Source organism: Acomys russatus, chromosome 10, assembly GCF_903995435.1.
Source record: "Acomys russatus chromosome 10, mAcoRus1.1, whole genome shotgun sequence".
Taxonomy (NCBI): Eukaryota; Metazoa; Chordata; class Mammalia; order Rodentia; family Muridae; genus Acomys; species Acomys russatus.
This window is the reverse complement of record NC_067146.1, coordinates 51,545,762-51,571,508: the sequence shown is the minus strand read 5'-3', so window position 1 is coordinate 51,571,508 and position 25,747 is coordinate 51,545,762. Positions and strand designations below refer to the sequence as shown.

Genomic DNA, 25,747 nt, shown 5'->3' with positions numbered 1-25,747 from the left:
GAATGTGTTACCATGCCCATTCTGTCTCAGTAACGATTCTTGGGTAACTCAGTGATTACAAGTAGAAGGAAGGGATTTGGATAGACAAAATAAAGAAGCACATTTCAGCTCCACCAAAGCAGAACCTCTTCATGCCTAGGATCCATGAACACAACAGTATGACTAGAAGAGGGCTAGAATTCATTCAACAGCTCACTTATTTGACATGTAGCCACTGAGAGTCAACACATGCCAGACATTATTCAAATATTAAGGTTGTAATAGCAAACAAAGAGAAAACTCTCTGCCTGTGCCTTCCCTAGGGAGACAGAAAATAATTAAGAAGAGGCAGTGTGCTTATCACGGAGGTGATATTTCGGTAAATCCCAGGAGGGGGAGGGAGTAAACCTTATGGTTTTGGAGGAGAATATTTCAGAAAGAGAGAACAACAAAAGCAGAGGCTGCCTCTAAATGTCTGAAGAGCAGGAAGGGAGGAGGAAGCTGGGCGTTAAGGGAAGAACTGACTGGCAAAGATGGAGGTAGGTTTGCATAGCCTTGTAGAACATGGGGCATGACTTTTGCTTTTCTGGAGTGAGATCACCAAGTCACCAGAGGTCCTCAGACCGAGAGCGATGCCAGTAGCTGCATCCTACTGGATGCTCGGAAGGTTAGACTGCAAGAGGATGAATGAGCTTTTAGAAAATGAGGATGATAGTGTGGACCCGGATAGCAGCAGATATGGGGGTAAGATGGTGGGAAGACTAGTTTACAGGTGCGGCTAGTAGGGCGTTTGTGGTGAATAGGTTTAAGCCGTGGGAGGAGGAGGTGGGACGGCACAAATGTTGCTCTGAGCATTTGGAAGGATGAGGCTCCTATGAGCTGAGATAAGGAAGACCACGAAGTTTTGTGGCTTTGGGGATTGTACAAAGAACTCGGCCATGGAAGTGTCAGACACGAGATTCCAACCAAAGATTTAAATAGGGAGTTGGATACGTGAGATCAGACGTCATTGAACCTGGGAGTCATGGGGATGCAGATGTACCTTGGAAGCTATGAGGTCAGCAGGAAGGAAGTGCAGCTAAAGATACCCCAGCGAGTGGAAGATGGGGGAAACCAGCAAAGGAGTCTGCGCAGCAAGAGGCGGAGGCAGGGGAATTAGGTAAGGCCATTTATAGGATCCCAATCAAGCTGGAGCTTCAAGATGCGGGAAAACAAACAAACAAATACTAAGTCTTGAAACTGGACTATGGGATCCATCAGGTGGCAGGTTGGGAAGGATCCTTGACAAGACAGCATCTGCGAAGTGCTGCGGGTGAACCCCAAATGTTACGAATGTGTGAAGGTGAGAACAAGTAAAAGTAGTGGGGTACAAGGCAGATGGCCTCACAAGGGCCTCTCAGCTTTGCTTCAGTATCTAGTATAGGTTTAGCTCATCTGACAAAGGACCAGGATGTATGCAGTTTCCATTCGGGTCCATTCTAAGATTTGTTGAAGACACCAAGCGCTATTGGTTTCCATTATAAAACAGACCATTCACTATGGCCTTATTCAAGTTTGAGTTCAGAACAGTTAAAGATGCTTTTCTCCTGGGTCTCCTGATCTCACTTTGCTATTTTTTTTTAAATAATAATTTATAGCTAAGTAGCAACATGGATTATGTAAGTTTCTCTCCAATGTATTGAGCTTTTGATTATATAGCATTTTTCTAAAAGCAACCAAATGGAAGCAGGAGTAAACCCCATGGCTTGTACAGGGCTCTCTAGCCAAGCTGAAAACCAACAGAAATGCATTTTAGAAATGGGTTATATGACGCTGGGCCAAAGACAAGACCTGAAATTGTGAGTTAAATGAGTTAGACCCACTCCTTCCTAGCTTTGAACGTTTAGACGCTAATTTTAACTTCCTTGTACTGCAGTTTGGGCTAGGAAGAACTAGGGTGAAGGCAACTATTTCACTCTGTTATTTCAAGGGTTGAATCAACTTTCACATGGCAGATGTCCAGTCATACTAAAGCCTGTGCCAGCCCTGGTGTTGATAAGTGACTTCCAACCTTCATGCTTCGGCTGAACTCTCTCAGTCGGCATAAAACTAGACTGGACACTGTCGCTGCCATTTTACTGAGATGAAGCCGAGGCTCTGAGGCACTCAGAGATTGGACCAGAGGCATCTGCTGGCATGGAGAACAAAAACAGTGTATTTGTCCTGACCCTCAAGTCACTATCATGGTGCCCACAATTCTGACATGGTGTTGGGATTTAGTTAGGTATGGAGGAGCAGTTGCATTGTACCACAGCCTGCTAACTCAGGCTCACTCTGCTCTAGGGGGTATGAATGAATGGGTCAGGGGTGAGTGGATCCCGGGGAGGGCACACACGAGAGAGAGAGAAAAGAAGACTCAAGGTACCACATAGCCCCATGCCCTGACCTCTGATTTTTCTATTTCTTAGACACCGCTGCACACCCACAAGCTCCAGATGTATCAGCTGTGCTCATGGCTGTGAGGGCAAGAACCCTTACCAGACTCAGATCTTTGAGTCCTGGGAAGAACCTTAGATGCTATTTGTTTAAGATCTGCATTTTGGAGACTAGGGGCGTTAATTGGAAAACTGTGCCAGGTGTTGGCCTTAGCTAGTGTCAGGAATAACAGCACTGCTGCGCAACCTGAAGCTATGCGCAGGTTCTTTCTCCTACACCATACCACACTGCCACTCACTGTGTGGTCATGGCATGGTATGACATGGAAAAATCAAAATTCCAAAGGGATTTCTCAATTAGGGAAGTAAGATGAATTTATTCTCACTCCTCTATTACAGCATTAAAAAGTCCTCAAACACTTCATAAACAGTAGCTCGAGTCACCCCTGGATCAAGTTTCCTCATTTGCAGTTTAAGTGCTTAAAGACAAAGTGACTTTAAAGCTGCTCCTGAGAGGACCCAATTATCTGATAAGTGATTCAAAGACCACACACACACACACACACACACACACACACACACACACACACACGTAGAAACAGACCTCTTTATAAACGATGTCTGACAAGGAAAGAGATATTTATGGCATAGGAGCTCTGAAAAATGTAATTATTTATCCCTTCCCAGTTAATGAAAGAAATTGAAATTGAGGCTTTTATTTCAAATCCTTTTTATCTGGGTGAAACTTTAATTTTACATAATTAAATTGACTTCACAGTTCAGTGTGTTAAAATATGCAATTAAACAGCATATCAAGGTTAAATGCCGACTGCTGTGGGCTCATTTAGAAACCATGCTGCAATACTCCTCAACAAGAAGAAACACCTGCCCAGCCTAGCACTGTCCTCCCTGTGCCAGGGACCACACAGCCCTGGCCTGCGTCCCCCAGGTCCCCTAGGGAGGAAGGGCCTGTGGGTTTTTCTTTTTCCCTAATGGCCAAATCTGACACAAGGTGACTGGATTTAAGCAGTTTTCACTTTTCTCTGTTTTTCATTAAAACCTTTTCTTTTCATTAAAAATTACGTTAAAGCTGCTCCTGAGAGGACCCAATTATCTGATAAGTGATTTCAAAGACCACACACACACACACACACACACACACACACACACACACGTAGAAACAGACCTCTTTATAAATGATGTCTGACAAGGAAAGAGATATTTCACAAATATTACCCTGTCACTTCCAGCGAGCTCCATAGCTGGCCCTGTGTGTGTGTGTGTGTGTGTGTGTGTGTGTGTGTGTGTGTGTGTGTGTGTGTGTGTGAGAGAGAGAGAGAGAGAGAGAGAGAGAGAGAGAGAGAGAGAGAGAGAGAGAGAGAGAGCACGCACTTGGATCCTCAAGTTGTGATTTTCCATAAAACAGATGCTGCTCTTGATCTCAACCTAAGGGCAGAAACACAGCAATGTGGCTGCTTTGCTTTGGTCGAAGGCATGAGAAAGTGCCTTTGCTTACATTTTTTTTCTCATTCCACAACTTACAATCTGTTCCAGTTGAGGCGTCTCTCAAGGGAGCTTTGTGCTCTTGGGAAAGAGGAGCCTCAAGAAATACTGGACGGTGTGCTCAAGTGGGCCTGGGGCAAACGCGCTGAAAATGTTTCCTGGGTGATAGCTGTAACTGGCTGTGGTGGGGACTTTTAGGTACATACTCCTCCTGTTTTCTCACAGAATAGCATCTTTGTGATGGTTATTTTAGGATTCGGTAGCATCTAATATTCCCTTCTGTGTTGAGATCCCATGAGTGGAGTATGGTCTGCAATTAGAAGCAAGTTCTTTTCTCTGATAGAGTCTGTGATGGATGTGGCAGAGATATTTTTTGCTTTGTTTTTGTTTTTTTGTTTTTTGAGACAGGGTTTCCTCTGTGTAGCCTTGGCTATCCTGGACTCACTTTGTAGACCAGGCTGGCCTCGAACTCACAGTGATCCGCCTGCCTCTGCCTCCTGAGTGCTGGGATTAAAGGCGTGCGCCACCACTGCCCGGCTCTGTGGCAGAGATTTTGTTTTATCCCATTAGGGTGCCTGCTGAGAAGGACTCATGGGTCTAAGTAATATCCTTGCTACAATGACACATAGGAAACCTGGATTTATATGGTGCCTCTTTCAAATAAAGCAGTGGACGTGTTGTAGAGTTAGTTGCAGTAGCTCCAGACAAGGTGTGGTCCTCAGGAGTCTGTCTTCTGTCATGATCATGTCTTGTTCCTTCCTATGCATCTGCTACTTTCAAAATGCATAGAAGATGCTACAATGTGCCATGGTCGTGGTATAGAAACACAAACATTCTTTACTCTTTTCAGTCGTGGCTTCACATATAGCACTGCCTGCCTCCCTAGCACCAGAAAACATCTGGAGTGAATACATTCTTCTAAAATTCTGAGCCAGGACTACATTTGTCACCATATCAATATGTTACGGTGGAACCAAAACAAAGATTTTTTCCCCCCAAGAGACATTTTGGTAGTTTTATCAGTAAAAACTGATAGTGGAAAGTATTTTAATCAGTCAACTGTGATATTAATACATCCATGCAGTTATAAGGACACCAATTAATATATAACCAGTTTCATAACTGCAAATTAGGTTCATAGACATCAAATAGAGAATTCTTGATTGGCCTCAGGTAATCTGAGTTCGGAAGTTTCAACCTTGAACAAATTATTAAATAATACCAAACAGCAAAGGCTTTTTTGTACAGCAAGAGTAAATCTTAGATCACTTCTCAGGAATATGTAGGTTTGGTTAAATTACATACAAGGATTAGAAATCTTGACCGGGTTTATAGAGACTTAGTGCATAAAGGCCTGGCAAGTCTGCATAGCAAAATTGATTTTACTTTCTCAGAGTTGCAGATTAAGGTGCTTGGATTGAGACACTGATGGGCTCATCACACGGTCTGTCGCTTTCTCTGCTTCCTTGGATCGCTCTGTTCTGCAGCGGATGATCTGCTACTGACTTTAACTGCATTTTTCTGAGTTTTCTTGTATTTGTGGTCAGAGAGGATCTGAGAAGTTGGAAGTTTTCCATGTGACTTTGAACATTAAAGGGAACAAACAACGTTCTGGCCAATTGCTAGAGGCCGGAAGGATCCAAGTGTTTGTAGAACAATGTAGTTTTCCACCCATTCCTTCCAGAGAGGTAATTTGACAGATTTGAGCTACCTTACCATTGAATATGGAGGGAAGAAGCCAAAAATGCCCCAACAGACCAGAGAGACAGATGAAAGCTCCAAAAAGAGCATCAAGTCAAGGAGTGTGTGACTAATATACGCACATATGAAAACAACCGCACGTGTGGGCACAGCAGAACACGAAGAAATATATGAGGGATGAGGAAGAACTGAGGACGCAAGTTATGAAAGGAATTTTTTTTCTAGTTATAATGTTATCACGGACTTCCTGTTTCGGTTTTGGTGGTGGAGAAATACATAAAATACATTCAGTATTGAAAGTATGAAATCTAATGTGAAACTCCATGGCTTCTCTTTAGAATGCTAATTCTAACTGCATAGGAGTCCATTAAGTTGTGCAGACTTTGGGTCTGGTTAATTATGGTGTATACAGTTTTTATGTTTTTGTAGATTTTTTAAAAAAAATTAAGCTCATAAAAATTGACTACTAAGTGCACAGAAAGGACTAAATCTGTGACAGAAACAAAACTGTAACTGTTATCTTTACAGCGGGTGTTCTTTAAATCTAGAGAGAGCAACTCTGAGGGAAAGGTAGCTTTGTTTTTTGCAAGTTTTAGCGGCATTCCCTGTAAAAGTTATTTTTATGCCTAGAACATTCTAGATAAGATGAAGTAAACTAAGCTGAGCCTACAAGCCAGAGAGTGAAAGCTCCTGGGTGTCTGCTGCCCTCTTGGTGACTCCATTTACCTTTCCATGTTCAGAACTTTGCAAGCATGGGCAATGATAGCCACATGTGAGGCTGGCTATGTGACCATCACACAAGAATATTTTTACAGTAGAGGCCTGTTAAACATAGCGAGGGATGCTTTAAATTAGCACCTACCTGAAGCCATACCTAAGTTTTAGAATTCAAGAATGGATTTCACTCCTTTTTAGGAACAAAAAGCTGGAAGGAAGCCCTCAGCTGGAGGCGACAATGCAACTGCAAAGCACAAAGCTTGAAGGTGACATGAAGAGCTAAGCATGGTGGTACATGCCCACAGGCTAAAGACTCAGGAGGCTGCATCAGAGAGGAGGCTCAAGAGCTTGAGGTCAGTCTGGCCTATAGAGCAAGACAGTCTCAAAAATCAACCAACCTACCCCTCAACAGAAGGAACCCCCAACCCCATAATATAAAGATGAAATGCATTACACAAACCTAAAGCTATAACAAATTATTGGCATTAAAACTCTACCCTAAAGAACAGGTTTGGGAGTGTAGAAGTAAAAGTGTAAGATTTACCTTGAATAGTGGCATACTGGCTTTTAGTCACCTACTTCGATATACTTAGGTATTAATCACCAGTTTCCTTGTATTTCAGTAGACAGCTTCCTTTTGAAAAGAAGTCTGAGGAGTTGGTTACCCAGATAACACATTGGGAAGTCCAGCCAGTTGGTGTGCTGCTATAACCCCCATAACTCCCCCAACCCACAAGAAAAGTTTGAATTCGAATCAAGTACTTGCAATGGGTTTTAGAGATCTCAAAGACATCCATTTCACTCCCGGAGAAACAGGCACATCCACAGAGAGGGAAGCACATCCCATTCGGTCAAATAGACAGCTGCCTCTTTTTTTTTTTCCTAAAGTTCTTTTATTTTATTTATTTATTTATTAATTTATTCTTGTTACATTTCAATGGTTATCCCATCCCTTGTATCCTCCCACTCTCCCCTCCCTCCCATTTTCCCCTTATTCCCCTCCCCTATGACTGTTCCTGAGGGGGATTACCTCCCCCTGTATATGCTCATAGGGTATCAAGTCTCTTCTTGGTAACCTGCTGTCCTTCCTCTGTGTGCCACCAGGTCTCCCCCTCCAGGGGACATGGTCAAATGTGAGGCACCATAGTACGTGAGAAAGTCATACCCCACTCTCCACTCAACTGTGGAGAATGTCCTGTCCATTGGCTAGATCTGGGTAGGGGTTTAAAGTTTACCGCCTGTATTGTCCTTGGCTGGTGCCTTAGTTTGAGCGGGACCCCTGGGCCCAAATCTGCCTATCAAGGCTGCCTCTCAATCATTGGCTCCTGACAGCTAAGGCGTTAGAGAAGGAAAACTACTTAAACTGTCACAACGGACTTGGAGAGCCCCAGAAAGGTAAGTGTGTCAGAAGAATAAGAAAACGCAGTGCTATACTCAGGTCTTGCAAATGTCTTGAGTCTGCGGAGAAGTCTTAGTTAGACTCAAGAGCATTAACAGACAATGCAAAGGAGAGCCGCAGGGGCGCGCGGGGGGGTGGTGGGGTGGTGGGGTGGAGGGGCGGGGCGGGGCGGGGAAGAGGACTTGGTTGTCAGGAGTGAGAGGGTGGCTGTTTCATTTGTTTTGCGTTAGCTTTAGAGCTTGAGGCATTCAGTGAGAGTTCCTTGAGTATCTTACCTTTGTTTTCTGCCTTCAGTTCCTCTGCCATCAAGCTGTCTTGTCGGTTCCCGAGCACAAATGCTAGAAACGAGAGGATCAGGGCGTCCAGGATTCCAATGATAGCCAGGATGTACGCCCAGCGCACCGAGCAGGCCCCGAGGGTGTACTTGTCCGTTTTCTCCCCGCACATCCGTTTTACTTCGTCTGAATCCCAGCCATCAGGAAAAATCATACAGCCAAGGACGAGGCAGGCAGCTTAGAGAGAGAAAGACAGAAGGAAAAAGAAGGTACACATTTTACTTTTAAAAATATTTCTATTGTTCATCAGACATTTCCAATTCTCACCACTGTTTCCTGCCCTGCCTTCCCCCGCCTGCAGCAGACCCTGAACTCGGCTGCAGAGAGATCCCGGGGCCTGTCCTTTAGAGTGAGCCCATGCACGCTGAGATAAGTTAAGGGAGATGGAGCTATGAGAACATATTGAGAAGCTGAACTTTTGCACACATCTGCAGGAAGGCTTCCATTGCAAACCGCACCGTCGTACCGCAGGATGACAATTCAGTGCTGGCTTTGAAGAGCAATGGCAGCAGCCAGAAACGGGATCAGGATAACATGGAAAATAGCAGAGTGCATACTGGCTTTGAATCTCTGGGAAAGTAACACTGTGGTTACCACCTCTGTGTCCAGACAGTTCTCGAAACTCTCCCCACATGGGCAGCACATATTGACACTTTCTATTCTAATCTCCATTCTATTTAATATTTGTATATATTATATTATGTCACATTCCCCTTCTTTTCATCCCTCCAAACCCTTTCATTCCATGTACCCTCTTGCTCTAATTTAAATTCTTGGTTTCTTTTTCTTTAATTGTTTATGTGTATGTGTATCTTTTCTTTTCTCACATATATTTGTGTGTGTGTATGTATATATAATCCATTACATATTCCTAAATAAATAAATACAACCTACTTAGTATGCACAATGCTACACATATGCTGACTGGTATTGGATAGCCAATTGCTGTGCTTTTCCCTGGAGGAGATTATTCTCTCACTGTCAGGAGTCCTTAGCTGCCGGTAGTTCTCTGTGTAGTGCTGAGGTTTCCTGTGCTGTCCCCCATCTGTCAGCATGCCTATTGGTGTTGTCTTTGTTCAGGCTATGTGAATATATGTGTGCTGTGTTGCATTCTCTCTCTCTCTCTCTCTCTCTCTCTCTCTCTCTCTCTCTCTCTCTCTCTCTCTGTGCAGGTTCAAGCCAGAGGTCAATGTAAAGTGTCTATTCTTAGTTGTTCTCTAGCATTTTATTTTTAAAAAATGTATTCTTCTCTCATACATTATGTTTTCACCAGTTTTCCCTCTCTCCACTACCTTCTCCCAGTACAAAAGCATTTGGAACCAATCCACCCCCAATACCCGCCTCCGCCGCCCTTCCCCCAGATCCTCTCCTCCTCTGTTCCCCTTCAGAAAAGAGCTGTCATCCCAAGGACATCAAGCAAGCATGGCATAGCAAGTTACAATAAGACTAGACACAAAACCTTGTATCAAGGTGGGATGAGGCAACCCAGGAGGAGGAAAGGGTCCCAAGAGCAGGCAAAGAATCAGAGACATCCCCACTGGAGTCCCACAAGAACACCAAGTTACACAACACAACATATATGCCGAGGACCTAGCTTAGACCCACACAGGCTTCGTGATTGTCACTTCAAGCTCTGTGAGCCCCTATGAGCCCCTCTTAGCTGATTCTGTCACCCGTGTTCTCCTGGTGTCCTCAACCCCTCTGGCTCCTCACAGCCTTTCTCCCTCCACCCCTCCCCCTTTCTGGTGTTTCCCCAAGCTCCTCCACCTAATGCTTAGTTGTTGATCTCTGTATCTGCTTCCACCAGCTGCTGGATGGAGCTTCTCGTATGATGATTGGGGTAGGCGCTGATCTACCTTTATTTTTTTGAGACAGGGTTTATCACTAAATCTGACTCCTATTGAGTCAGCTAGGCTAACTAGCCAATGAACTTCGGGGATCAGATTGGATTACAGGCACTGGTGCATTCTGGGAATCCAATCTCATGCTGTCATGCTTATGCAGCAGGGACTTTTCTGACTGAAAAAAATAATCCCTATGTCTTTTAAAAATTTTTTCTTTTGAGACAATCTGGCCATTAGTAGTCCAAGCTGGCACTTTGACCCATGATCCTCCTGTTTTAGGCTGTGAAGTGCTGTGGTTACAGGCAGAAGCCACCATACCTGGCTCCAAATTCTTTTTCATTTAGGACATTGCCCTTTGATAAGCCCCTACAGGCATTGTTTATACTTAGTTGAGAATCTTTGTTGATTTTCTGTGTTGTTAAGGTTATATATTTACAAATATTGTCTCAATTAAGAGACTAAGCTTTCTGAGAAGAGAAACTTTGGCCATTTGTCATATTCTTGGAATGTAAAACAATGAATATCTCAAACAAAACAGGCATTAAAAATATGCTTGAATGAAAAAATGGATGAGTAAATAAATGGTTATAATATCTGGATCTGATACACTAAAATGTAGGTAGTCACAGGTAATAACACCGTTAGGCTATGGTCCAATATAGTTAAAGAGAGATTCAAATTAGGAGGCATTCAGAGACAATTTTTTTTGTGACTAAACAACAGATTCCACATATTTGAGGTGGATTTCAATGCAGTGAGTTGGTGCACTGAAACTATTATCGTCACATCCTGGCTTTCTCAGCACTAAGTGCACAGTCTACTTTCTACAGCATTATCTAGTGCAGACTATCCATGCTGTAGCAGATGCCGTGTCCATGAGCAGAATTAATTTTATTTTGGACAATGCAGAAAATCTTTGAGTCTAAACTATATTTGAAAAACTTCTAAATTACTTTAATATTTAAAAAATATCTAAAATATGTATCCACCAGTTAAACATCTGAGTTTTTTTTTTTTTTTTTTCCATTCAGCATTGACTATGACTGAGTGGACTCTATTGAGTCTTTAGGGTATATACCAAGTAGTAGTCTAGCTGGTGAAAATGTGGTACATATACACAATGGAATCTATTCAGATGTAAAGAAAATTGAAACCATGAAAATTTCAGGTAAATGGATAAAACTGGAACATACTATATTGAGTGAAGTAACCCAGACCAAGGTAGACAAATGCCTCATGGTCTCTATTACTTGTGGATTCTAGCTCCCAATTGAATCCTTAGATTTGATTATATAGACCGGAGAAACTAGCAACATCTGTATTACCTGTAAGTTTAATTATATAGCTGAAGAAACCAGGAATATAGAAAAGGACTGGTGTGTGTGTATGTGTGTGTGTGTGTGTGTGTGTGTGTGTGTGTGTGTGTGTGTCTGAGTGTGTGCGTTCATGTGCATGTGTGTGCATGCGTGTGTGTGCACATGCTCTAGAGTTGGAGATAGTAGGATGTGGGTGCTATGAAGGGGGACAACAGGGTAAGGAAACTTTAACAAAGAGAAAGGAGAGAAGCAGAGATAAATAAAAGTAAGGATGTTTGACAAAGTCATAGGAAAGTTTTTTTTATAAGTTTACTTAAAATACATATATAGTATATATGTGTATACACATACACACACAAATACATGCATGTGCACGTGCGCGCGCGTGCACACACACACACACACACACACACACACACACACAGAGAGAGAGAGAGAGAGAGAGAGAGAGAGAGAGAGAGAGAGAGAGAGAGAGAGGATTAAATGGAATTACACCATACAGAGTGATAATACTCCCTCTGCAACAACCACAAATTATTTAACGAAACTGCTGCATCCAGATATAGAAACTTCCCTTTGCACTGTTGGTCAGGAGGATCTGAGAGACTCCCCCTGAAACATGGGGTGAAATATGAAAAATGGCTATTGCCATTGCCTTGACTGTCTCCCAGAACTTGAAGCTAAGATCCTACTGTGGAAGATGCCACACACTTAGAAGACAGGATATGGAATACTCAGGCTGGAGCGGACCCAGAGGACCAACTCTCATAGTTTCAAAAGATGTGATGCCAGCTTGACACGAGCAAGAGTCATTTTGGAAGAGAGAATTCCAACTGAGAAAAACGAGTCTATCAGATTGGCTTGTGCAAGTCTGTGGTGCCTTTTATTGATAGATGACTGATGTGGGTGGGCACTAGGGGCTGTACCACCTTGTGCAAATGGTCTTGGATGATGTGAGAAAGCAAGCAGAGCAAGCTCTGAGGAGCGAGCCAGAAAGCTGTGCCCTTCCATGGCATTTGCATCAGTTCCTGCCTTGAATTCTTGTCCCGATTTCCCTCGGTGACATAGGAGCATGACCAACTGAACTTGTGAAGGTGTGTGTGTGTGTGTGTGTGTGTGTGTGTGTGTGTGTGTGTGTGTGTGCAGAAAGGGTCTTGAATTTGAGAGAGAGTTGAGGCGTAGGAGGAGTTGGAGGAAAGGGAGGGGTGGAAGAGATGAAAATAAAGTACTCATGAATGGAAAGAAAAGTGACCACTTAGAAACATCTTTTCCTTTTGAATACACTAGCTCCAGTAGGTTTCCTAAGCCTGGACTGACCTGACACAGCTCAGAACAATGAACTGGGGCACAGATGAAAATTTAAAAAGTGCTCATTTGAAGTCCTCTGTGCTTCATTTCCCTACACAGAATGCAGGGGGAGCAACCAGGTCTCTCTGTCAATCACAGCACAGTAAGGGATTTTGTGTTTTGGTTTTTAGGTCAATTAAATCCATGTCATTTACTGATACAATCAATTTCTTATTGCTTCAGAGTAGTTACTACCACACAGGGAAACTCTTAGGGCCTAGCTGAGCCTAGAATAGGTTTCCAGGCTCCCCACCTTGATCTCCTTCCTCCAGGTGTGTGCCCAAACCCGGAAACGATGAGCTACAGCTGGACACCTGGACACTTCGGATAAGCAGGACATGGGGCTAGTAGGGAGGATACTAAGAGATACTGAGGTGCATTCCAACAGATTCAAAGTGGGTAATTCTTTAAAGAATGGAGTCAACACAAATGATCAGAAGGCAAAAAGTAAGTGTTCAGGATTGCACATCCACAGAAGCACAGCCCACGAGACTGGAGATTTGGGGGATGGCGCCATAAGAAAAGACACTTTTCTTCAAGCTCTTCCTGCCTTGAGGGAGGACTCAGATACCTTTTAAGTTTGTGTTTCTGCAAATTCCAAGTTACAACTTGCAACTGGGAAAAAAAAACCAGAGGTGGAACACCTCCAAACCCAAACCACTAGAGAGCAGGAATAGAATTCCACAGTTCTCTGTTTCTAAAGTGGGTGACTCCCCACATTAAGTTCTCAGGGAAGAATGCACAAAAATGGAGCTGTGTCTAACTATTCTTTGTGTGACTTTCCTGAAAAGCCGTGGTCGCAGAAGTTCCAAGACATGATTTTTATTTTCAATAATGGAAAAGAATTGGGGGTTTAGAAAAATTATTAAAAAACTAACCAGGAAGGTTAGGATTTGGGTGTCCTCTAGAAAACTATGCTTTCCTGTCAAGGACATGCTGGTGTCATTGAGGCTGTAGCCCTGGGACCCATGCCCTGCAGGACACTGTAATGTATATAGCCTGGTTCCTCATTTGTTTCCTGTCAGCCTTTTCTTAGCATAATTTTTTGATATTTTCTAGGTTATCTGTTTTTAACTGTAAATTGTTGCAAACTAGGATTAAAAATACTACAAATGCATTTAAAATTTAAGACTGTTCTTGTAGAACAAAAGCTCTCTCAATAACGCATTATCAAAACCACATTTTTTCCTTTCCTCCTTCTACTTAGCTGTTTTCGTTTTGAAAGGGGAAGGCCCTCTGATTTCAGTATGTTTAATTTAAGACACTCTGTTGGCATCTTTGAATCAATGCTTGAGTGCTGTGATAAATCCTGTTTTCTGGTATTCGATTAGCTAAACTTCCCCAATCTGCATGATGTACAGAGCCAGGAGACACTAAGACCTGTTCCCAGTCCTGAGCAGGGTAGTACCTGCAAGGTCCTCAGCTGCCTTGCTTGGTAATAGTAGAAACAGTGTTCTTCTTGGCTTTGTATTAACTATTTGTTAATCAACCAACCCTACAATATAGTGTTATCTCCACAGTAACCAAGGGTCCAGAATATCTGACCGTAAGGGATGGTGGAAAATAAATTCCAATTGGGAGATTATTTTTTAAAAACGGGTTTCCTATTAGAACCTAACTTCCTTGCAGCAAGGTGTCCCTTCATTTTGGCAACTGATTTACCGGGCACACATCAGAGAGCATTCTTGAATGCTCAGAAGAAACGGTAACTCACAGATTGGAGTTAAGCACGCAAAGACAGAGAGGACCCAACGTCGTATGCTGCCGTGGGTCCTTCTGATCTAGGCTGTGCCTCGAAGGTGTCCTTGTGAGGGTGTTACGATGGATTTCCATTTAAAGCACATTCCAAGTGGTTAAAAGGTGTTCGCATTCAACAAGGGCGCTCTACATCAAGGCTGCTGATCCCACAATGAGTGAGTTCACGAATAGCTCCCAAGAGCCACTAATTACATTGCTATTTTCCTTGTTAAAGAGCTGGGTGTAATCTCTGTGGAGGAAACATCCTTAGAAAAACCCACAAGCCTTTGCAAAAGGCTCTGCCTCCAAAGGTAGGTGAAGGCAGGTGGTGAAAGCAACGGAAGGGGGCGGGGGTTTCTTGAGCCGGCTCACGTGGCTGGTCTAACTGTGCCACTAGGGCTTTGACCCTGTGAGCCTGAGAACTGCCTATTTCTGCACAGAAAGAGAAACCTAAATTTTCCCTTTAAAGAAACCTTGCAGTGCTGCACAAAAGCAAGACAAATTGCCTCATGTTGTTGAGGCACTCGAGGGGAACGTGGTGAGAAGACAGACCTGCATTCCCTTAACTCGATTAATTATCCGGGCGTACACTAGCTGGGAAAATGGATGCCAGCAGAGGCTTCCAGGCCCATGGAGGGCAAACTGTCACACTGGGGTTGCCACTCTAAACACCTGGTAAAAGAGATAGACGACTCACTCCCACGGCTTCTTCACTAGCTCACGGCCAGCCATTTTGAGCTGGAATATTTATACCTCTGAGGAAAGAGTAAGCATTACAGCTCAGTTTACTTCGGGAAAATAAGAGTCACTTGACGACCTAGGACATGAAATACTGTAGTTTAGAGTGTGCTGAGAAAAATAAATTGTATCCTAGAAGATTACGGTTTTAAATACAATTTATTTTTATGGCCATTTCACTTGGAGTTACAATGTGAAAGAGATAATAGCTTAGTTGCTTAAGAGAAATATAAGCAAACCCTAGATTGTCAAAAGAGTTAGAAAGTGGCAACTGGTGATAGGAAAAGCTACTATACATCCTGTCCAGCCACTTAGCCCCAATTTTCCTGAATAAAGGGGCCCATAATATACCCATGGTGGTGTGAGAACCTGGATTGTACGGAGATGATCAGGCATCCACTCATACCTGCAGGTACGAGCTCTACAGTTAGCTGAGAAAAAGGTTGGGTTTTTTTTTTTGTTTGTTTGTTTTTTTTTTTTTTACAAAGTAGGATGCTAAACAAAAGGGAGAATGCTTAGCTGTATGCTATCAGGTCAAATCCATCTGGGTCTTGGTGGTCAAATAAGCACTTATAGGGATAGGGGAATGGCTGAGTTATCGAACACTTGCTTATTATGAGCAAGGGACATGATTAAGTTCCCAGCACTGGAAAAAGTCACATGTAATAAAATAAGAGATCCAGAATGTAAAAACATTTTTAAAAAGGTCATTCTGATCAGCAGAACTAGATCAGAACTGATGAGCAGAACTAGGTGACTTGTTTTATATCCCAGGTCCAGAGTCTGAAATCCTGACTGTGGTGTCCTTAATAGAAAACTCATGGAGTGTGAATAGCTGATGTTTCCGGACTTCACACTTCATATGATCCTTAAAGATCAGGGAAACACGGGAATGCCGGTTCCAGACCCAGTCAGTTTCCGCAGAAAGGGATTCATTCTCCTGGAAACCCTCTCAAGCCCTTAGCCCCACTCCTCACCTCCCACAGAGGCAGAGTGAGCTACCCCTGAATGTCTGAGGGGGAGAGATGGCCTCATCTGCCCCAACCCCTTCCTAACTTATCTCACGAGTGCTTTGCTGTTGCTCTCACAAAGCGCTGCGGCTCCCCTTTGTGCTGTTGAACGCAGGACGGACATGGTTTTTGGGTTCTGCCTGTATCAATCGGTTTTGCATTTACTATAACAACGTTCTCAAGGCAGCCTACTTGTGAAAAAAAAGAGGTTTGCTTATTTTATAGTTTTGGATGCTTTAAGTTTGTGTTGCTCTGTTGATTGACCTTCCGGTGAGGGCCTAGTGGAAGCATTCTGGTGGCAACAATTGGCATCTTGAGACAGGAAGTCTGGAATCAAGCCTCAGAGCCAGGCCCAGCATTGTACCACAACTTAGCCTTAGGCACCAGGTTTCCAGCTAAGGACTTCCTACTAGGCCCTTGTCATAGAGATTTTATCACCTTTCTTCATGGCACCAAATCGCCAACACACATACTAATCAACAACCTGTCATGACCAAAATTCTCAACACCTGAAGAATAGAAGCAAGTGACATAAACACAATAAAAGTCCTGCATGAGAACCCACCGAAAGGTCGAACATTGTTAAAATAAAATATATAGAAACATAATTATTGTGTACTAAAGCTCCTGGAAACATAACTAAGCTCAAAAGAAGAGATTGTCTCCCTGGCATCCCTTCAGGCGCACATCGCAGCTGGCACCTCAGTGCTACTTCTTCACATGGTTTATTCTTTCTCTTCCGGTGCACATACATAAACACCCACACACACCTTCACTCACACCTCCTCACCCCAACTCACACCCTCACAGCCACTTCACCCCGACACTCACTCACATCCCTCACTCCCCCACACCAACACATACGGATACTCATCTTTCTTGAGTGCTGGTCTTCATACAGTTTAAGAACAGTTGCACACTCTGCAGAGTAGCTGCCAATCTCTCCCCATAGAGAGAGCTAGTTATGCAAATCAGGACAGACAGAATCCAGTCTAGAGGCTGAGCTATTTTTTTTCACCAGAAAAGTTCAGAGCAGCACCATGGGTTTTGGATGCTAAAACCTTGGGCGGATAGTTCCCTGTGGTCTTATCTTCAGTTTTGTGGGCATTCTCCAGTCTTCTTATTTCATAGGTGTTTAGAGACAAAGCTTATGAACACTCCAAGAGACTGATTTATTTATTACATTTAAAACAAAAAAACCTTGAGTTGCCTTATTATTATTGTTGTTGTTGTTATTTCCATACTTTTACTGCCCCTTTGAGCTATTTATTGAGGAACTAAAACCAAGGAAGATACACAGGCCACACAACTCTCCAGGAAGATCTTCCAAAACCTTTAGGGCAAGAATCTGCCCCTTGAATAAATAAAATTGGAAAAGGCAGTAGGTATAAAAATATTGGACAAAAAAGAGAGGCCAGCATGCTAAATGTCCCGTCAAAAGGCTTTCACATGTCTTTCACCTTCATATTCTAACAGCAGTAGCCCAAAGTTTATAGATAAAACCTCTGCCAGTATGACATTTGAAGAATAACGCCTCAGTCGGAACAATGCTTTGCTTTGACTGAGATGGAATTTAGTCCAGTCATTCTTAACGGGCCAGTGAAATGTCCAGAAGGGGATTTTCTTTGAACATGGGGACTGAATGGCTCCAGGCAGGCAGACAGAAGGCTTTGAAAGATAAGAGTGAAGATTTGTATCTTTCCCTGGGAGATCCTCGCTCCCTTGGTGCTTGGTATTTTTTGTCCTTTAAGCATTGCCCCCAGAGTCTTTCTTGCCATTTGAAAATCTACTGTGATTCATTCATCACTTTTATGAGACAGGCTATGCTGATAGAATTACAGACCTTGATGCTTGAAAGCACTTTAAATTCTGGGATGCCCTTATGTGAATTACTGGCAAACCCAGAGTTATTAATTCTGATTGGAGATCAACATATGATCAGGAGGAGATCTTAGATTTTTTTTTAAATGAAAGCTGAAAACATCTAGAATAGCCACAGTTGATCTAGATTTCTTTTTAGCTGGCCACAGTGATAGAAAACATTTATTTTCTGTAGTCCAATGCTTCCCACTCCTTCTCTCCAAGGAGTTTGCACTCTTCAAAGGGGAGTTGATTTCTGTGTGTATGTGTGTGGTTTACGTACTTGTCAATATTGGTGTGTGCATGTGCTTGTGGAAGCCAGAGGTTGATGTCAAATACCTTTCCTTGATTGTTCCCACCTTTATTTTTTGAGGCAAGGTCTCTCCCTGAACCTAAAGTTAATTTATTTGACTGGGTTGGATGGTCAAAGAACTTCAGTGATCTGCCAGTGCTGAGGTTACAGATACCTGATGCCATGCCCAGGTTTTTATATAGGTGCTAAGGATATGAATTCAGGTCACCATGCTTACATGGCAGGAATTTTCCTGGAAGCCATCTTTCCAGCCCTGGGAGTTGAGTTTTATATATAAAAGAAATACATTATGATTTTGTTGATTCTGAAGCATCGAACACACATAGGTTAACCATTTCTTAACATATAATATGATTTGATTTTCTGTTGCTGCTATAAAAACCAATGAAAATACAATGGCTTGATTTACACAGTGGGAGAAAAGATTTGCCAGCTGTTCTTTAGATAAGGGCCTAATATCTGAACTACATAAGAGCTGTAAAAATTAAACATGAAAGAACAAAACTTCTAATTAATGACTAGGCTAATGACCTCAACAACAGACAATTTTAGAATAAGAAACATAAATGATGAATAAAAATTTTAAAAAGTGTTCAACATCCTTAGTCACCAGGGAGATGAAAAATTAAACAACATTGACACTACATCTTAACATAGGCAGAATGATTGTAATCAAGTAGACAAAACCAGCCGGGCATGGTGATGCATGCCATTAACCCCAGCACTCAGGAGGCAGGAGCAGGAGAATCTCTGTGAGTTCGAGACCAGACTGGTCTACAAAGTGAGTCCAGGACAGCCAAGGCTGCACAGAGAAACACTGACTCAGAAAAAGAAAAGAAAAGGAGAGAGGGAGAGAGAGAGAGAGAGAGAGAGAGAGAGAGAGAAGAGAGAGAGAGAGAGAGAGAGAGAGAAGAGAAGAGAAGAGAGAGAGAGAGAGAGAGAGAGAGAGAGAGAGAGAGAGAGAAGAGAGAGAGACAGAGCGCAAGCCAACAAATATTGATAAGGATATGAGGGAAAGAAGAACTGGCTGGAGTATAAATTGGTGCAGCCACTACGGAAATCATGTAGAGGTTTCTAAAGACATTAAAAATAGGCTGGGCGGGTAATAGTGCACGCCTTTAATCCTAGTACTCAGGAGGCAGAAGCAGGCAGATCACTGTGAGTTTGAGGCCAGCCTGGTCTACAAAAGCAAGTCCAGGACAGTCAAGGCTACACAGAGAAACCCTGTCTTGAAAAACCAAACACCAACCAACCAAACAAATAAACAAAAAACCCCCAAACCAAACAAAAAACAAAACAAATAAACAACCCCCCCCAAAAAAAAACCCTGCCACCTGATTCAGCTATGTCATTCCTGGGAATATAGCTCAAAGATTTACCACAAAGAAATTTGCACTGCGTGTCCATGTTTATTAGTGTTCTAGTCACAGTACAAGGAAATGGAACCAGCCTAGAAAACCACCAGCATCTGAAAGAATAAGGAAAATGTGGCTAATACAATCAACAGCATTTTATTCGATCAGAAGGAAAACGAAGCTTAAAGCTCACAGGCAAAGAGACAGATCTGGAAATTAGTAAATGAAGTGACTCAGGCTCATGAGGACAAACATTGCTTGTTCTCTCTCATGTACTAGCTTTTTATGTCTGTGTGTGAGGGTGTGTGTGGGCATAGGACCCAGAGCTGTGACTGGAGCCGCACGAAGGGAATGAAAGGCTGGACAATGGAACGCGTGTGCTATGAAAGCAGGGAGTAGCTACTAGGGTCTGAAGGGCACAGAAAGCTACAAGAGGAAGGAGAAGCAATAAAAACTACACAGAACAGTGCTGTAATGAAATCTATTACTTTGTACACACAGAACATTTGTGGCTTAAAACAACATACACTCATTCGCCCGTATAGATGAGATGAGAACCCCCACATCTTAGAGACAAAAATCAAGGCGCGGGCAGAACTGTGTTCCTTTCTAGAGGTCCCAGGGTACTAACAATCTATTACGCTCACATTTCGGCTTCTAAACGCTTCATTTGCAAACATTCCTTAGGCCACGAGCATGTTCATTTCCATTTTCAAACCCAGCATCGGTAGCTATGGTGAAGCGAATGCTCATGTCTCCTCTGAAACCAGACACAGAAACCTAATCCCTCGTGTGGTGGTATCTGGAGGTGAAGTGTTTAAGTTAGGGTGGAGTTTCCATGAGTGGGGCCAGTCCCTTAATGAAAAGAAGCCACGCAGACAATGAGGAGAAGACAGCCATCTTCAGGCCACGCGGCCTCCCTGGACACTGGATCCAGCAGCATCTTTATCTTTTCCTTTACACCCTGTAGACTTATGGGAAATATATTCCAGTGGCTGAAGGTGTCCAGTTTAAGGCACTTAAGGCTCACTTAGATAGTATAAACGCCCTCATCATAAGGCTGTCTGATTGGCCACCTCAATCCCAGCAGCCACTTCAATTTCTTCTTCATAAGCTCCAGAGATTAGGATGGGAACCTCCTTGGAGGAGACATTAGTTTGCCTCCACTTTGAGATGTTATGCACAGTAGCGTGTTGTCATGGTCTTAAAACTTGTGAGTTTCTGAGTTCTAATCCGTAGCTTTTGTAGTGCCAACTGAAAAGGCAGAGAATCAATTCATTGAAATCTCATTATAGCTTATGAGGTTGGTGCTGCATTGGCTCCATTTTACGGCGCCCGAACAAGCATGTCTCCCTAAATGTTTTATCTCTTCACCATTATACAGTTAACAGAATTCACTTTTTCTTGGAAGTGAAATTAAAATAAGGAGCAGACTCATCTAAGAAAATTGTGAGACAAAAAAGGCTAGGCTGTGACTTTAGTCATTATGGTCAATGATTAGGAACAAAGCAGGTTGGATCAAAAGTAGAAAGTGAACTTGCCAACACCTAGGTGTTTTAGGACACGGTTTGGAGCCTATTCTTGAGAAATGGCCCATGGTGGAACAAAAGCAGTTTCCATGAACTCTAAGAAATGGGTCAGCCTATCTTGAAGCATTGGCATTCTGGGTTGTCAAAATGACACCTCTTGAAATAGCTGGCAGTAAATCCCAGTAAAACAAAATGTAAAATTCCACAGATTTTTGTTGTTGAAATTTAAGGGGAGTATATTCTCAGTTAATGGAATTCATGTCAGTGGCCAACGGGAGTCTTAAAAAGTGGCATTTTTTGAATATACAGACATAAAGTAATTTTATATATCTATAGTAAACAGCCTCTTCATACAGGCAGCCATTATTTTTTTCCTGGGGTGGCGATGATTAAAACAAACTTAATTTCTTCTCTCAAGGGACTTATAGGTGAGATGGCTCCCAGCTGAACTGCAGTAATGAGTAGCCTAGCAGGGGAAAGGTAACACAGGTTTTTCAGTGTAACCGAATACGCGGTCTTCGACACATACTATGAAACTCCAAAATTTTACTTGGAGAATTTAACCCATTCAGTTGCAGACCATTATTATTTCAAGCCAGACTGAGAGTTGGGAGGAGAATGAGGCTTAGGGACTGGGAGCTGCAGAGGGAAAAACAGCATGTTAATGTGGGGGCAGAGTTGTTTAATTAAAGCATGCGAGTATTGAAATATATGTGTGAATATAACTATTAAGAGCAGAAAGGTATCCAGCATCAGCAGAAATATACGGTACATCTGGCAGTCTTAAGGGAAGACAAAACAGATAGCTTTTAAGTGCTAATAATTCTAGGCAAGGAAATAGTATCTTACTGAAAGGTCTAGGGATGCACATTACACAAACGACAGTCAGTCTTCCTGCGTCAGCAGCAGTGCTCAGTTCATCTCTTCTATTGGACATGTAGCAGATACCAGGAGTGGCTGTCTCTACTCGGGGTATTTTTCTTGGATGGAGTCCTCCAGATAACAAGAAATAGATGATTTGCCGTTCTTGAGTTTGGATGAGGAAATTGCATGTGTTTTTTTTTTTTCTAGTGCCAGGTCCTGGAATGCTGCCTAGAAGTCCCACATGATGCATAGATTGGGGAAGAAGGCGAGAACCTTGCCCTTGGGCCTTCTACACAGTGACGGATGTTTGGTTTCTATCAGCCATCCAAGCTTGCCCCTTGAGAAAGAGGGAAATGAATTTTAGGCACAAAGACATCTGCCTTCTTCTTGCTCTTTCTCTGTTTCTAATCTATTTTAAGTCTTTGGCCTCTCTGATGTGCCTCAGGATTTCCTTACTAGTTTTGTAATTAAGCACAGCATGACTTTATAACAGTATTTGCATCTCAGCCACAGCTGGGTCTGACTTTGTGCATTATGACTAAATACTTCCTTCAGGGCCCCTAAACCCCACCTCTTCTCCTTGTGGCCACGCCCTTCTGCGTTAAGTAGGGGATCCTGTTGGTTTCCTACATTCCATCCCAAAGGAAGTTATATTCAGTCATTTCACTGTGATCAGTAGAGAGCTCAACATGGCCTTTCTATTCCAGATTAGAGTCACACACAGAAATGCCTAAAATGTGATTAGGGAAAGTAGAAAAGAAACAGTTCTGTATAGAATTTTTCTAGTGAGTGAGGGAGAATGAGAAACAGAACATCTGAACATCTTTTGTGAGGACCCATCAGTGGCTCTGTCAAGAACAGCGAACTTAAGACAACAGAGCCTCCTTGAGGGTCTCAGTGGATGTGGCTGCTCGCACACTGGCCCTTTCAGGATACAACTAGCTGCAACAGGTTATTCCTATCTGGTTGGTGGTCAGTACACTCTGGTGTTTCTTCTGAGGCCCCAGTTTGTATGTCAAACTTCACAGAGAATTTCCAAAGTTGCTTGGGAGTGGGGGTTGTTCTATTTATTTTTTGGCCCACAGCCCTAAACTTGATGAAATACGTATTTTTAGTGTACTAGCTGAAACGCTAGCTTCTGGGCTTCTGCGTCTCACCTGGCTGAACACTATGTGCTCTGTTAAATGATGAGCTCCAGAGCGAATTAAGCTCAATGGAGCCTGAGCCTAGGTCTCCATTTATTGCCTGTCAAGCACATACCTATATTGGATTTGACTTGACATGGGCTTTTGATGGGGCTGACTGATGATGTAACTGCTTCTCTCGATCTGGCCAGCATCATATGCTAGTCTATCTGGATGTCAGATCTTGTTGGCATCACTTCTTTTTTTCTCCCCAAAGTGTCACAATTGAAGTTACTCAGCATTACTAGCATATTTTTAAAAAATTTATTAAATAGATGTTGCCAAGAATGGGATGTGATTGGGCTTCTTAATCTCCAATGCTATTAACTAATATTAATGATGATCACTAAAGTACAACCATAAAAACAAATGTTATCCAATAATTGCCCAGTTGATACTTTACTCCCATTGTAGAGCTAAGAGAAAAGGAAGTTGTCATCATCATGTTTTGAAAATATCATTTTTCCTTCAACCTGAAAACTGACTTCCAGCCAGCAACTAACCTGTACATTTCTAGCTAACCTAATCTAATTTTTTTTACTTGAGAGAAGGAAGATTGTTCATAGCATGTCTAAAATGTGATTCTTTGATGCTGAGATTAAAAAAAAAAGATGATTAAATGCCGATGTGGGGGAAGGGAAAACTTCTTCACTGCTGGTGGGGTGCAAATTCATGCAGCCACTGTGGAAATCAGTGTAGAGATTGCTCAAAAAAGATGGAAATGAGTCTACCACATGGATCAGCTATGCCACTGTTGAGCCTATGCCTGAAGGGCTCTATATCTTAACATAGAGACATCTGGTCATTCATATTCACTGCTATTCTATTCATAATCGTTAGGGAATGAAAACAGCCTGCACCTCTATCACTTAATGAATGGATATTAAAAATGCAATGTATTTACACGTTGGACTATTATTTGTCTGTTAAGAAAAATAAAAGTATGAAACTTGAGAGCAAATGGATGGAACTGAAACCAAACATTTTGACTAAGGTAACCCAGATTTGAAAAGAAAAACACCATGTTTTTTTTCATTTGTGGTTGTGAACTTGACTCTTCAGATATGTACGTTTTGTTTGGAAAACACAAATACATCAGGAAATTAGAAAGGGGCGATGGTGTGTTTCAAGAGAAGGGAGATAGAATGCAGCGTTACAAAGGCATAAAAAGGAATGACGGAGTAAAAAGGGTTAACTGGAGTGTGACTGGGTGGACAGGGTAGTAGGGAAGGAGTATGTTCAGGGATAACAGCACAGATCTTTTGAAAAAGTCATATGGAACTCTACTATTGTAGAAGTTTTTAAAGTATATATACACACACATATAGAAATAGTTTAAATGACGTTTCTCTGCAATGGAGTAACCAGGCCCCTACTAGACACCAGAGGCTAACAAATAAAATGTCTGGTGTCAGGAATGGCTTGCCACTTTTGAAGCTTTTGGTCAGTGAGTTCTCACAGATCCACAAATATTACAGGTTAGGTTTTAGTCAATGCTCTTGGTGACCATCCAGATTTGATGGTAAGACTCTATTGCTGAAGACACTACATTTTTCAGTCATAGAACATGGAAATATCAGGCTGATATCAATCTGGAAGCTTCGCCCCTACCAGCTAGCTTTTAAAGTGCTGGAAGATGCTGTGCGTGCAACCAGAGCCATCATCAGCTTCCCCAGCTGTGAACACTGTGAGCCAATGACAAGACATGCCCATCAGTGCAATTGTGGTATGAATGTTATAGGAATAGTCAACTATTTTCTGATTGGGCTAAAGGCTCACTTTAGAGGATGAAACTCACTGTTAGTGGGTCCAGATCTTTGGCCAGACAGGTCACAGAGTCTAAGGAAGAGCCTACTGTTAGTAATCTGCTAAGTGGATATAACATCAAATGGATTGGTGCACCCCTTAACCCTCACCAGAGAAGCTTCTTTTTGCGGTACTTGGGGATTAAGACACCCACCACAGGTCAAGGCACAGAGAATATTCAGTACTAAATAGGATGTTTATATTGCATGTCCTCTTATTGAGGCTCAGGGACCATTTCAGAAGAGGGAACAGAAAGATTGTGAGAGCCAGAGGAGATAAGTGACAGAGGATGTGTGTGTGTGTGTGTGTGTGTGTGTGTGTGTGTGTGTGTGTATCAGGAAAATGCTGTAGGAGCAAAAAGTAAGCCCTGGGAAAATTAAAGTCAGCTAATTAGAACTTCCAAATTAACATGACAAAATGGAACAAGAAGAGTTGACTAGGACACAAGACTAAGGAGAAGTAAAAAGAACAAAATATGCTGAGCAGTAAAACGAAAATATATGAAGGAAAAGCACAAAATTAGTTATCACAGTAAATATGAACATCTTGAATTTTCTTGACCAAAAGTTTTGTCATTTCCAGGGAAACAAATTCTACTTAAATGTTAAATGAAAATCAAAGATAAAATAGTAATAAAGTTAGTGGAAAGTAAGGGTTCAGAAAATCTAGCAAATAAATGAAACAAGAGAAATGGAAGGAAAGGAAGAGGGATTCTGAATGGAAGGATTCAGGGTAAAACCCATCAATGCAGTAAAGTATTTCAGATGCTAATAAAGGTGGTTTCCACAAATAAAAA

The 25,747-nt window shown here is 42.4% G+C and overlaps 1 protein-coding gene across 3 annotated transcripts in view; it reads right to left on the bottom strand.

Moving 5' to 3' along the window:
- The window catches only part of Lhfpl3 (LHFPL tetraspan subfamily member 3), a 479,319-nt gene that overhangs the window by 144,250 nt on the left and 309,322 nt on the right, over nucleotides 1-25,747 (bottom strand). For all 3 annotated transcript variants that reach the window (XM_051152123.1, XM_051152122.1, XM_051152121.1), the window contains exon 2: nucleotides 7,989-8,225. In XM_051152123.1, coding sequence (XP_051008080.1) covers nucleotides 7,989-8,225 — 237 coding nt within the window. The remainder of the gene's footprint in view (nucleotides 1-7,988; nucleotides 8,226-25,747) is intronic.